Source organism: Asterias amurensis, chromosome 7 (assembly GCF_032118995.1).
Source record: "Asterias amurensis chromosome 7, ASM3211899v1".
Taxonomy (NCBI): Eukaryota; Metazoa; Echinodermata; class Asteroidea; order Forcipulatida; family Asteriidae; genus Asterias; species Asterias amurensis.
Window position 1 is genome coordinate 22,427,031 of NC_092654.1, and position 13,223 is coordinate 22,440,253.

The 13,223-nt window shown below is 38.6% G+C and overlaps 1 protein-coding gene across 1 annotated transcript in view; it reads right to left on the reverse strand.

Moving 5' to 3' along the window:
- Window positions 1–2,600: 2,600 nt before the first annotated feature.
- The window catches only part of LOC139940092 (uncharacterized), a 29,113-nt gene continuing 18,490 nt past the window's right edge, over window positions 2,601–13,223 (reverse strand). Inside the window, exon 2 of the mRNA XM_071936332.1 lies at window positions 2,601–6,145. Coding sequence (XP_071792433.1) covers window positions 5,615–6,043 — 429 coding nt within the window. The 5' untranslated portion in view covers window positions 6,044–6,145 and the 3' untranslated portion in view covers window positions 2,601–5,614. The remainder of the gene's footprint in view (window positions 6,146–13,223) is intronic.

Here is a 13,223-nt window from a genome sequence, read left to right on the forward strand (position 1 = left end):
CATAGGTGATGTCAAAGTATTATTTGGTTTGGGGTATAACACCATGTGTAAAATTATACTTGCTGGTATGTTCTTCTGAAAACTTTTCTTGCTTTTTATTCTACTACTGCAGAGTAGTTTTTTTTTTGTTCGAGATACTTATCAGTTCTAAAAGAAAAAACTGTCCAGCGCGTTTGGTTTCTAGCACTGGGACCGAGCAAAGGCTGCAACAGCCTCGGTGAAAACAGTTTATCGGGCTTGGTAGGCCCTGAACATGTTCTACGCTAATTAGAAATAGGAGTCGACAATGTACAACTTAACACACTTGTGACCTGCGGGATGTTCACTTGAGGGTTTTTTGATGTAATAGATGTTAAATTTGCATCGGGGATAAAGAATATTAATTTTGGTTTTTACCCATACACCAATGTGTGTTAGCACTGTATACTCAGTACTTTCCCGATGGCATGAAAAAATGGTCATCTGACTTTTACTAAAATAGGGCCAGTTTTTCGGGGAGGTGTAGGGTCATATTATTCAAGATTGAGGATCAGACGTTTGCAAATTGACAGACAACAAAAGGGTGTTTTTATTTGGATTGAGAATAACCGATCCACGGGCCTCGATATGAAGGGCGCCCTCAACCGGTACAAGTCAACAGGAGTTTCTGGAGAACAAGGCTTCTGCGTCAACACATCGAGGCTAGAGGCAAAAACAGAGGGGGGGGGGGGGGGCATCCTATTGGAGAACTACTGTCAGAAGAGTGAAGAAAAGCCTACATAGAAAAACAATTAGTGAAAAGTTTGAGATGATGGGTAAAAAAAAGAAAGTGGACAATTCAGGGAAATAAACAGCTTTTGCTTTATCTGATTGTACATGACGAAAAATAGGAAACATTATAGAGGGCGCTCAACACGGTGCCCGCTTGTAGCAGCCACATGAACAAGTATCTGTGCCAAGTTTAGTACCTCCGTTTCCAGAAAGAATGGGGGGGGGGGGGTAACGTTTGAGGGAAGGGACCCTAACAATAAAGTCGAATCTCACGATCACTTTGAAACATTAATTTGTAAGGTGTTGGAAGAGTACGGGGCACTTTGCGCTACAAGGTCGTTCTTGCGGGGAGGCCTACGACGATGTGCATGAAACAAACACCCAGCCGCGTCTAATACCAATGGTGCATAATTCAATTCCATTAATTAAGTACTTATACGGGGTGGGCGGGGTAACGATTGTTTTGTGTTTCAGACGTCACTCATAATGGATGAAAGATCAAACAAAATGAACTTTAGGTTTGGGACAAATTTGCACTTCTAATCCTAATGGGTAGGTATAAATATGAGACCCAGATAATGCAAACGAAATACAACAAGCAGCAGGGGAATGGGTTAATATTGTACGTAACCGTCAACTATGTCAATATTTCAACACTAGTCCATTAATTGCAATCAAACAAAACCGTCCATCATATTCCTGAAACCCATTTCGATCAAAACCAATCAGGCAGGAACGTTTAACAATGATGAATAATCTTATGACTGACTGACTTGTCGAATTGAGTAAGCAACAGAGAGCTTCGTTTCAACCACAATAGATCATTTAGTTGCAGAAAGGCGTTGACGAGTACCACTTTAGGTGTAGGTCGGCAAACCCTGGCAAAACTGTGGGTGCGTTCGTTTAGCACAGGACAAGTGTGTGCAGATAATTACCCACGTTCGTCCTGGTAAAAAAAAAACGCCAAGCAACGTGGTCGACCCAGGGAAGCTAAACGAACGCACCCTGTGAGTGAGGGAACTGATGTGTGGTTGCAACGCCCCTATGGTACGTTGTCAGCACGTAAGCTTATGTCAGTATTTGCTTGGTTAATTTTAGCATGTGTATGCTCAATATTAATTAATTTTGGTGATTTGATTTCATCTACACCATTGACAATAAAATAATAATTGACTGTAATATACATAAGGTATGCCGGCAGAATGTTGCCCTGTCCCCTCCACACCATGCCACTGGAACCCGAGTTGATTGACACCCCCTCTAGGACATGTGGAATGGTCCAGCTTAGGGACGGTGTGGTTAAGACAAGGGAAATATCAATTAAATGCCAACATAATATGCCATTGCAGGGGTTTAATAACGTGTTTGAAGCCAGACGTCAACTTCCAAAACGTTGCGCGCCATTCCTCACTCTATGTGGGAGTTTATACATAATACTTACCTTGTCACTCGTCAAAATAGGAAATTAAAATAATAAGTGCCACCTTTTTTGTTCTTAGCCATTATTTTGTTTGATTACATGCTTAACTTCATGATTCTGCTTACCGCGAAATGTTGTGCTTATAGTGCCTTATTTAAACCACACACTTTTATGGGCTTTAAGCGTGGAATTTTACGGTAAGCAGAGCCATGATATTGGGCCCCGATCTATTATGCCCTTCCTGTGATATTGACCAATCACAGCTGCGGTTGCACAACCCAAAATCTAACAAGAGACTCCATTGGAGATGCTCAAGTGTCACGTGAGTGGTGGGCGGGGTTTCAAGATTATACCTTTTGTGAGAATGACACCTCGGTAACTTTAACACTCAATAAGTTTCACAAGACACAGACACAAATTTCGTGTTTTTTTTTATTCATTTCAATTTACAAATTCTAAAATGTCGTTGTACCTTTTATGACCATTAAATGTCTCTGAATTACAGATACGCAAGGTTGGCTCATAAACCAACAAGTTGCAGTAAATCGTTGCGTAGACTCTTACAATGTGTTTATTCCTAACGTGCCAAATTGTACACTAAAGAAAAATACATCTGAAAATCGTGATTTAGTTTTAAAGGCAGTGGAAACTATTGTTAATTACTCAAAATAATTATCATCCTCAAACCTTTCTTGATACGAGTAATGTGGATAGGTTGGTGGTATAAAACATTGTGAGAAACAGCTCCCTCTGAAGTGACGTAGTTTTCGAGAAAGAAGTAATTTTCCACGAATTTGATTTCGAGACCTCAAGTTTAGAATTTGAGGTCTCGAAATCAAGCATCAGAAAGCACACAACTTCGTGTGACAAGGGTGTTTTTTCTTTCATTATTATCTCGCAAATTCGACGACCGATTGAGCTCAAACTTTCACAGGCTTGTTATTTTATGCATATTATGTTGAGATACACCAAGTAAGAAGACTGGTCTTTGACAATTACCAATAGTGTCCACTGTCTTTAACTGCCCCCATAAGTAAATAACAACCCATTTAAAAAAAGACTGGAAGGGCTCTTTTCTAAATCAAAATATCATTCAACACCAGATTTTTACTAATTAATAAATTTATTTATTTATTGCAACACCTTTGCAATTAATGAAAAGGGTCAGCATTTAATGCACATCTACATCGATTCAAATTACCTTGATTTACATAAAACAAAAAACAACAAAACAACAACTAATGAACAGATGAATGAACAGAATGAACAGAAGTAGATCCCAGAGTGCGCTTTTTATCATTAACTGCAAATTTCAATCTAAAAGTGCAACTATGGCACCTTTATATTCATGTGAAAATATGTCAAACTTGGTAAATAGTGTTTTATTATTCGAAGTCATAATTTTGACAATTCCGAGAAAAATTGCAATTTATACATTGTTCTTGCAATCATATTGACGCGCAAAGTATCGCCTGATAGACTTATCTAGTATGCAGTAAGTTAATTGATTAACTTGATTAAATGGTTAACTACAGGTTAACTGAATAGTTAGCTAGGGAGTTGTACCTGTATTTATACTTTTGGCAATTATTTACATAGAATGCAACATCATTATTCGACTGTGTGCAACAGAGGGCGCTATGCAAAGTCAATCGTGGACACTATACACAATGATTTACGGACAGTCGGGTTTTGGCGGGAAAATCCAGCACCCTGTCAGCCGTAAAAAAGTGCTCTATAAATAAATGCTGCAATGAAAGCTTGGATTTTAATTTGCTGATTTGTGTTTCACGATCCGTGATTGCGTCATAAAAATTCCACCAGGCTCCAATTGTGTTTTTTTTTTACTTGATTGATAGAACAACCAAGTCTTCTCTTGATTGAAATAACAAATCACTATTCATTAAAGGCAGTGGACACTATTGGTAATTACTCAAAATTATTATTAGCACATAACCTTACTTAAAAACGAGTAATGGGGAGAGGTTGATAGTGAAAAACATTGTGAGAAGCGGCCCTCTGACGTGATGTAGATTTCGTAAGAGAAGTATTTTTCCACGAATTCGATTTCGAGACATCAGATTTAGAATTTAAGGTCTCGAAATCAAGCATCTGAAAGCACATAACTACGTGTGACTGGGTTTTTTCTCATTTTTTTCATTGATATCTCGCAACATCGACGACCGATTAAGCTCAAATTTCCACAGGTTTGTAGTATTTTATGCATATGTTGAGATACACCAAGAAGACTGGTCTTTGACAATTACCAATAGTGTCCACTGTCTTTAAGGTTCCATGGTTGGAAAATGTTTTTTTAAATTACTCATCACTATTGAAAACCATAGTGGTATCTTTACAATTCTTATGGCAAAACCGTCTGGGCTGTCGGCATGCCCTAAGAACGTAAAAGCCTGCAATATCCGGGGTGTGGAATCTATTGCTTTCGAAAACACCACAAAGACTGTTGTTGTGACCTAAACTTGTCACAATTTCCCGTTCATTACAAGCCCGTGTTTTAATGATAAAGGAGGCATGATGACTATCCTATAAATCCTTGTTCGCATCATTACCTTATGCGTAACTATTTTCATTAAACTGAAGAATTTGTGAACCATTCTGATGCGTCTTGATACATTTTGTAGATGAAGTTTTTTGCCATGAAATTAATCCTTGCTGAGTGTGAATTATAGTTTTAACCCTGAAGAAGTTTCAGCTTCATAAGTCGTCAAGTTTTTGAGAGAAAAAACGTGAAAACCACAGAGCAATGTTTTCAGGAAAGTTGCGTAAATCTGTTGTACATGCTTATATAATTTTACTCTTTTCTCAAAAAAAACATACAGCACCCCCAGCAAGCAATTTTAATAGAATCTTTCTATCTTCATTGTCTTTAAACCGTGTAAATTGAATGTAGGTGCGGAGGTTTTTGTTTTGTGTCGTACAAAAGTACCCAAACCCTTTAAAATGTGAGCTCCGTCCATCTTTCCATGCACCCTTCGGGTGAACTCGTTCTCTCAATCTTGGTTTCCGTGAGATAGAGGTTAGGAACAACATGACAGACTGCCGACTACAAACACACACTGTTTTCTTGCTGCCGGTAAGAAAGGTGTGACAATAATCACATACTCCGACAGAAGATTGTTGTCTTTCTCAGTTTTTAAACTTATGACGTGTTTAAGGATGACGTTTCAGAAGTCACGTTGGGGTACGGCTCTGTGTATGGTAACTTACATACATGCATGCTGCAACATGACATGTCAATGTTATACATTGTCGTGACGTAATCCAAAATGGTGTCCATGTAGATGACCAATGACGGCAAAAATATACCATTTTTTGTCAAGCACATAATGATTATCCACGGTTTCTTTTCTGAAATGCACCATTCTTTTTTAATAAAGATCCTTGTCAAGATCAAGAAAAAGTTAAAACGTATAAATAACAATATCAAACATTTCCAGTTGCGTCTTTACTCGAGTCTTCCGCAGACTCGTCATCAATGCTTTTCTCAGGGGATCTTTTCAATATTTTCTCGATGGCGGCATTCAATGCTTCTAGCTTCACAGGGCATTTGAGCTCCTCTATTCTCAACCGTTGAGGGCCATCTTCTTCGATTGTCCGAGGTGTGCCCTCGTGCGGTGACCTGCCCTGGGTCGTGTCCTCGTCCACCTCCCTTATCTCGGCGAACGTGACCGGCTGCGTGCGGTACCTCGCGTCGGTTCGAGGCCGTCTGGCGTGACGTGAGCGCGGCAGGGGCTGCGGCCATTCCGTGGTGACATGGAATTTACCCAGAGGTTCCCCGTAAGGTGATTTGGGTTTCATCAGATCGTTCAGGTCGTCCTCCTTGTCTAACAGAGGCTCCATGGCGGTCGCCATTTTACCAAATTGCGTTCCTTTGATAAAAAGCTGAGCTTCAACAGACTATCACGAGATCATACAACACCAGCATGACAACGAGTGACGTCAATTCTATTGACCCTAGTGAGAAAAGCAGAAAAAAAATAAAAGTTGCTTAAAATTCGATGAACTACTTGAGCTTCACGCTAAGAAAGTAAAAAATAAAAAAAAAACAAACAAACACGCTACAAGATTTGTTTTCAAAGCTTCGGGTCGCATAAACAAGGCCAGTCTGCTTTCCACAGATACTCGATTTAGAAAGCATAAATTATGTATATAAACAACTAGGAGAAGGAAGGCCGAGTTACTCGACGAGAAGATGTTACATTTTCAATTCCGAAATATAAAAAATAAAATAAAAACAATTTTGAGGGTTTCGCGTGTAGCCACTTCAGCCTGTTGATAACGCACTCGATATCTCGACCCCGTGACCGAGGTTGCAAAGGAACTACGGCCGCTAGCGCAGTATTTACATCGGCACTATACCTCATCCTTTAATCCAAGCCCTCGGGGGAAATAATTGCTCTGCACGAATTTCGTGTAAATGTCAGGTGCAAATGTAATGACTTGTTGATTACCCCCTGGAAATGTTCCAGGAAATTGCTCTATACAAAACGGCGTGAATATAAGCATTGATTAAAGCAAGATCTTTTTGAAGTTTCCTTTTCCTGTTAATCCAAAGGGGATTAGTGGTATATCTCTTGGGATTTATTAACATCATCATCACACGTTTGGATTACTTATCATCAACATATCATGCACTCAAATAAGCTCGAGGGCTAGGGTGCAATGAGCAGTATTAGCGGATACAGGCCGAAGTATGAACTGTAATCTCAAACATATTTCAAAACACTTCTAACTGTTTTAATCGTTACGTTGTTTTTTTCTCGTTTTTTTTTAGGCAATACACTTTAACCAAAAATTTAACAAAACCAAAAACAAGCAAACAAACGAACGAACGCCCAGATGTGCCACGCTAGACCGGTGCCATGCTAAAGGCCGAACTTGTAAACAGGGCGTATCCTTGGCTAGGTGACATTTCGCAATTTGCACAATTTATAATTATGTAAAATACAACAACTTGGTAACAATCATGAGTCTCTTCTTTCCTTTTTTTACTTCATTAAAAGACATAGAGTTTAGCACAATGGTGCAGAAAGATAAATTTTGTGAAAGTCAATAATATGTGGCGCCAATATGTGGCACCAACTGCGATACAACCTGGCGGTTTCTGTTTTCTGATCCTACACACAATAATTACCCAGCCACTTTGGTTCCATCTGCAACTCTGCTTTATACTCAATTTATCATTTGTTTAAAATACACTTTATGGCTGATAATGCGTATGACGTTCCTTTAAAATGGCGGGTTTGTTAAAAGCCTGCTAACTCTATAACCTTTAGGATTACACGTCTCATCTAAAAAGTGACGCCACAAAGTACCACGTATCACAACAGGTGTAAGGACAATGAGCGTTTCAATCATATCTAAGTCAACGTTCATCGCTCTGTACCAACTGTTCCCCACAGCATTCTAGTATAATAGCCCAGTGCTTCAAAGGTCAATATACATTTTTATTTAACGCACTTATGACATTTCAAGAGAAGTCACTATTTTCACACAGTGCCGTCTGAGTACTTTTGGAAGTGTACCCGCAGCCAAAACACTTCAACGAACATCTGAAAGACTTGGGTTTTCGTTTTATAAACTTCTAATAGAAACCACCAGCTGGGTCCAGCAACATGAAACTGCTTAAAAGCACCGAATAGGTTTGGCGATCGTCAAACACCAGTATTCTCACCTGGTGTATCCCAACATATATACATAAAACAACAAACCTGTGAAAATTTGGGCTTTATTGGTCATCGACTTTGCATTACTTTGTGTGCTTTCAGATGTATACTAAAAGGCTTTTGTTATTTTGGTGAGAATTTATAATCTATTAAAAAAAAAAACTACGTTACTTCCAGAGTGTTTTGTTTCTCACAATGTTTTACAGCTCTCCATTGCTTGTTACCAAGTAAGCTTTTATGCTAACAATTATTTCGAGACCAACTAATGTTCAGTGCCTTTAACTTCTTACAGTCACTTAGCAAAGCCTGCTACGTGGTGACGTGATGGAGGGCTTAGCAACGGGGTAAAATTCAACTACGGAGTCTTTATTCTAAACCAATTGATTCTACATCAAGCACCTGCGTGTGGCGAGAAATAACTTACTCATAGTACGTGGTCGTTAACAAACAATGTGTCAACGCAAGGTTGATGTAATAATAGAAAGAAAACAGCAATTACCGTGGTTGACATTCATGCTAAAGGGGACGAGTAGTCGATTTCGTTCAAACATTAATAAAGGCATATCATTGGATTTCACAAAGAGTTAGGCCAAGATACTCGTCCTAACTCAGTTTTTAATAACCCATTAAGAGTCCTTATAGGAGTAGTCCTAAGTTAGGAATATCGTTGTGGGCACGTTTGGCAATTACTCAAAAAATTAGCAGAACAACTTACTTGGTAACAAGCAATGGAGAGCTGTTGATAGTATAAACATTGTGAGAAACTGCTCCCTCTGAAGCAACGTAGTTTTTGAGAAAGGGGTAATTTCTAACCAAAATAGTTGAAATAGTTTCTCAGGCATCAAAGGTTTTTTTTCGGTTTTTTTTCTTGCAAGTTCGACAACCAACTGAGCAAAACATGTGCACTTTTGGGTTTGTTATTTATTGCACTAGTTTAAAGGCAGTGGACACTGTTGGTAATTGCTAAAAATAGTGATTAGCAATATAAAACCTTACTTGGTAATGAGTAATGGGGAGAGGTTGATAGTATAAAACATTGGGAGAAACGGTTCCCTCTGAAGTAACGTAGTTTTCGAGAAAGAACTAATTTTCCGCGAATTATATTTTGAGACCTCAGATTTAGAATTTGAGGTCTCGAAATAAAGCATCTGAAAGCACAACTTCGTGTGACAAGGGTGGTGTTTTTCCATTATTATCACACATCTTCGACCACCGATTGACCGATCATATGTTGATATACACCAAGTGAGAAGACTGATCTTTGACAATTACCAATAGTATCAAATGTCTTTAAATGAGAGTACACTTCTTTGACAATTATTCAGGGGATAAATAGTAATGGTAGATAAAAAAAATTTTTAAAAATGTACAATTATATGTATCTTTACTGCCTTTACTGTACAATTATATGTATCTTTATCTGCAATGTCTTACAATAACATCGTTAGTTCCTCGTACTTTCTTTTGGATATAAACAAATGCCATCATTCCGACCCTGGACGATAATATTTCACCAACCGTCCCCCGTCGAACACATAATTGTGTAAATATGTATCTGAAGAACAAGAACTCATAAAATTTATTGAATAAATTCCTCTGTCTTAACCCAAGGCCAATCTTGACACATTTGTTGATACATCCTCCTGATCTTATTATAGACAATGTAGTCGCCAGATGTAATCTACAGATCCTCATGGGCATTTAGACCAACTACGCTCCTCCTGACGGGAACAGTTTTCCTCCCAACTCAAAAGGAACTGTGCCAGCGTAGACCGAAGCTTCGGGGTTAGACAGAAGGGTATTAAAGTTACACTAATTTGATTAATGCATAAAACCCCTGGGCCGGGGTCCTTAACAACGTTGGTGAACACATAAGCTGGTTTAGCTGGAGGGTGGAGGAAGGTGGGTCAACTCGAAATCCAGAATGCTTTGGTTTCTTTATTAGATAGAGTGACTCTAAATCGGTCCCCTGTATAAGCAGGTTACTGTTCAATCTAGAGGTATGGCGGTGAAATGTAGGCATTGAATGGATTGCAGTTAATTTCCTTTCCACTCCGATTTATTGGGCCAGTTTGGACTGAACTCAGTAAACAACTTTTTGTAACGGTCCACCATCATCTTTAGACGGTGCTAGCCCGTGTAATTAACTTGGAGCAACTGGGTCCAGTTGCCGTGAATAACCCGATGTCATCAACTACTTAAGATTTCCCTTAACAAGAACAGCTAAGACATTAAAGGGGAGGTATCCGTTTGGTACACTCCTAAAATTAATGGCAATAAAAACAGTTGGTTTGATGCCTATACAGCAGCTTTCGATGGTATTAAGCATTTTTAGAAACATTTTATATTCGATTTAATGTGGTTATGTAAAAAGGTGTCAGTTAGTATATTCCAACATTTTAATCTGAGCAGTAACGCTTCTCAAATTGTGTATTTCTGTATAGGGCTTATTCTTCTTGTGTAGACGTTATTCGCTATGGTTTTTTGGCGATATCTCAAAAACGTGCACGACCACCCTTTGAAACGATGTTTACACCGGTTAGTTTTATGGTATATGTCTATGTTCAGATTAAACATTGTCGACCGATTTCCAAAACCCGAATGTATGCACACTCCCTTTAAGGAAAGCTAAGACACTAACAATCTGTATAAGAAAATGTTGTAGTTCAGTAATTTGAATACTGAACCTTGTAGTGTGGAGTTAAATAATTGTAGAGTTAAATAATTGAAGTTGTATAAACAAACGTTAACACAATATAATTTAACTTAAACACAACAAATTGGTTCAGGAAAAATATTGGCATGAAGTAAACACACTAAGTTAACCACCTCACGGTGACTGTTGAATTATGGATTCTTCTTAGTTCGTGAAATATTCATCTTACTCACTCGATAGTTTGAGAGAGAAATATGAAATTACAAACAACTTTGTTTGTCTGTATGGAGGAGGGAGGGGATGTAATACTCCAAATCTGAACTGTAGGTTTTCTTTTATAGTTTAGGTATAATAGTTAAGAGTTCATATGTAGTCGTGTATGGTAATGTTTGAGGGACACTTCTCATATATTGTATATGCTGTCCAAATGTGGCCTTCTTGTTTCAGTGAATAAAATAATTATATGCCATTTTCTTTTACAACAGACTGTCACCTTATGGTCGCTGGCCTCCTTGTTTTAGTGAGTGATCATGTGCCCTATTGTGCCTTAAAGACACTGGACACTATTGGTATTTGTCAAAGACCAGTCTTCTCACTTGGTTTATCTCAACATAAAATAACAAACCTGTGCAAACTTGAGCTCAATTGGTCGTCGAAGTTGCGAGACAATAATGAAAAATAAATCGCCCTGGTCACACGAAGTTGTGTGCTTTCTCAGATCTGTGGTCTCGAAATCAAATTCGTGGAAAATTACATCTTTCTCGAAAACAACGTCACATCAGAGGGAGCCGTTTCTCACAATGTTTTATTCTATCAACCTCTCCCCATTACTCTTTACCAAGTGAGGTTTTATGGAATAATTATTTTGAGGAATTACCAATAGTGTCCACTGCTTTTAAGTGTCGGGCTTTCACGAGGAAACAGATACACGGTTTTTATTTCATATATTTAATTCTGGTTGTGAAGCCAAATGACTCTCAGAAAAGCAAACTTAATCACTTTACTAGCAAGCGCTAAAAACCCAATGGAGGGAAACAATGAAGAAAGTTTCATTTTTAGATGTGTGAGGAAGACCTAAGAGAATTATTCAAGGAAAATCCCACGCAGTCAGGCAGGGACACAACCCAATCCACATTATACTGCCCGGCGGGATTTGAACCAGGGTTGTCGAGGTAGAATGCAAGGCAAGATACCACTAAGTCAACCTGACTGTTGTTATAGGCATAATAAAAGATTTCGTGTAGTGCATGCAGTGTTGGTAATTCTACAGAGAAGAGCAAGTTTCTCTTTTTTGTTTGCCGTCTATCAAGATGAAATCCCCGGTGCCAATGAGCGAGATCACCCACAGACATTCCCCCGTAACGAGACAGTCACCTATGGTGGCCTCCTGGCTCCACTGAGTGAAATATGTGCCACTATATATTTTACAAGTGTCTGGCTTGCATAAGGAAACATATTACACTCAGGAGGGTTGATGAGCTCATTTGCATTTGAGTCACGTGGCGACTAGACTGCAATCATTCATCGAACCACACAGACGGGAGGGTACAGACCGGATGGCGCTATAATGAAAGGACTACTGCATGTCTAATTGTCTATCCTCATTTTGCGTACAAACTTGAATTAATTGCAATGCCACGTGCTTGCACCTTTCGGCGTAAACAAAATGATTGTGTACACAAGCATTGTAGGACCATGGTTGAAGTTCTTCTCTGAACGTCAACGAGAGTCACAAGAACCAAGAGAGGCATTCATAAGAAAACAAGTGAGGTTTCCGTTGAATGTCAGTCAAACATTATATTTTTACTTAAATCTTTAGACATTTACACAAAGAATACAAGTTGAACAGGGGATGTCAAGAATATACAACAAGGTAAAAACTATCATCGAAAGATGTGTACAACCAGACCCCTGCTGCAACCTTTATGCAAATTAAGACACAAATGAATATCCTGTAATTTGTTTTAATTTTTTATCTGGAACATTTCTTTACTTGTTTGGTCAGGATGGGATTTTTAAAACGGCAAAATGTCTGACGGAAAGTTGACCAAGACTACGTCATTGAGAATATCCATTTTGCAAAATCATTTACGTTTTTTCAAAACCATGATCACAAGTTGCGTTCATAGAGCATTTTATTAGTAATCCCCATCCCCAGCATGTGCAAGAACCAGACAACTTACATGACCGTAAAGTACCTTTTCCGTATTACTTGGCCCGTGGTTACTTGGCCCGTGGTTAAAGGAACACGTTGCCTTGGATAGGACGAGTTGGTCTATAAAAAGCGTTTGAAACCGTTTGTTATGAAATGCATATGGTTGGACAGATGTTTTAAAAGTAGAATATAATGATCCACACAAGTATCACTCAAAATTGCACGGTTTTCATTTTACGTCGCGAACTAACACGGTCGGCCATTTATGGGAGTCAAATTTTTGAATCCCATAAATGGCCGACCGTGTTTGTCGACGAGGTAAAACCAAAAACCACGCAATTTAGAGGCATATTTGTGTGGATCATTATATTCTACTTTTACAACATCTTTCTAACCATACCAATTTTATAACAAACGGTTACAGAACGCTTTTCAAAGACCAACTCGACCGATCCAAGGCAACGTGTTCCTTTAAACGTCGAGCACGATAACAAACTAGCCCAATCAAGTCAAGTGTGATTGGGACAATTCAATTTAAAAGTTTAATTAATAATC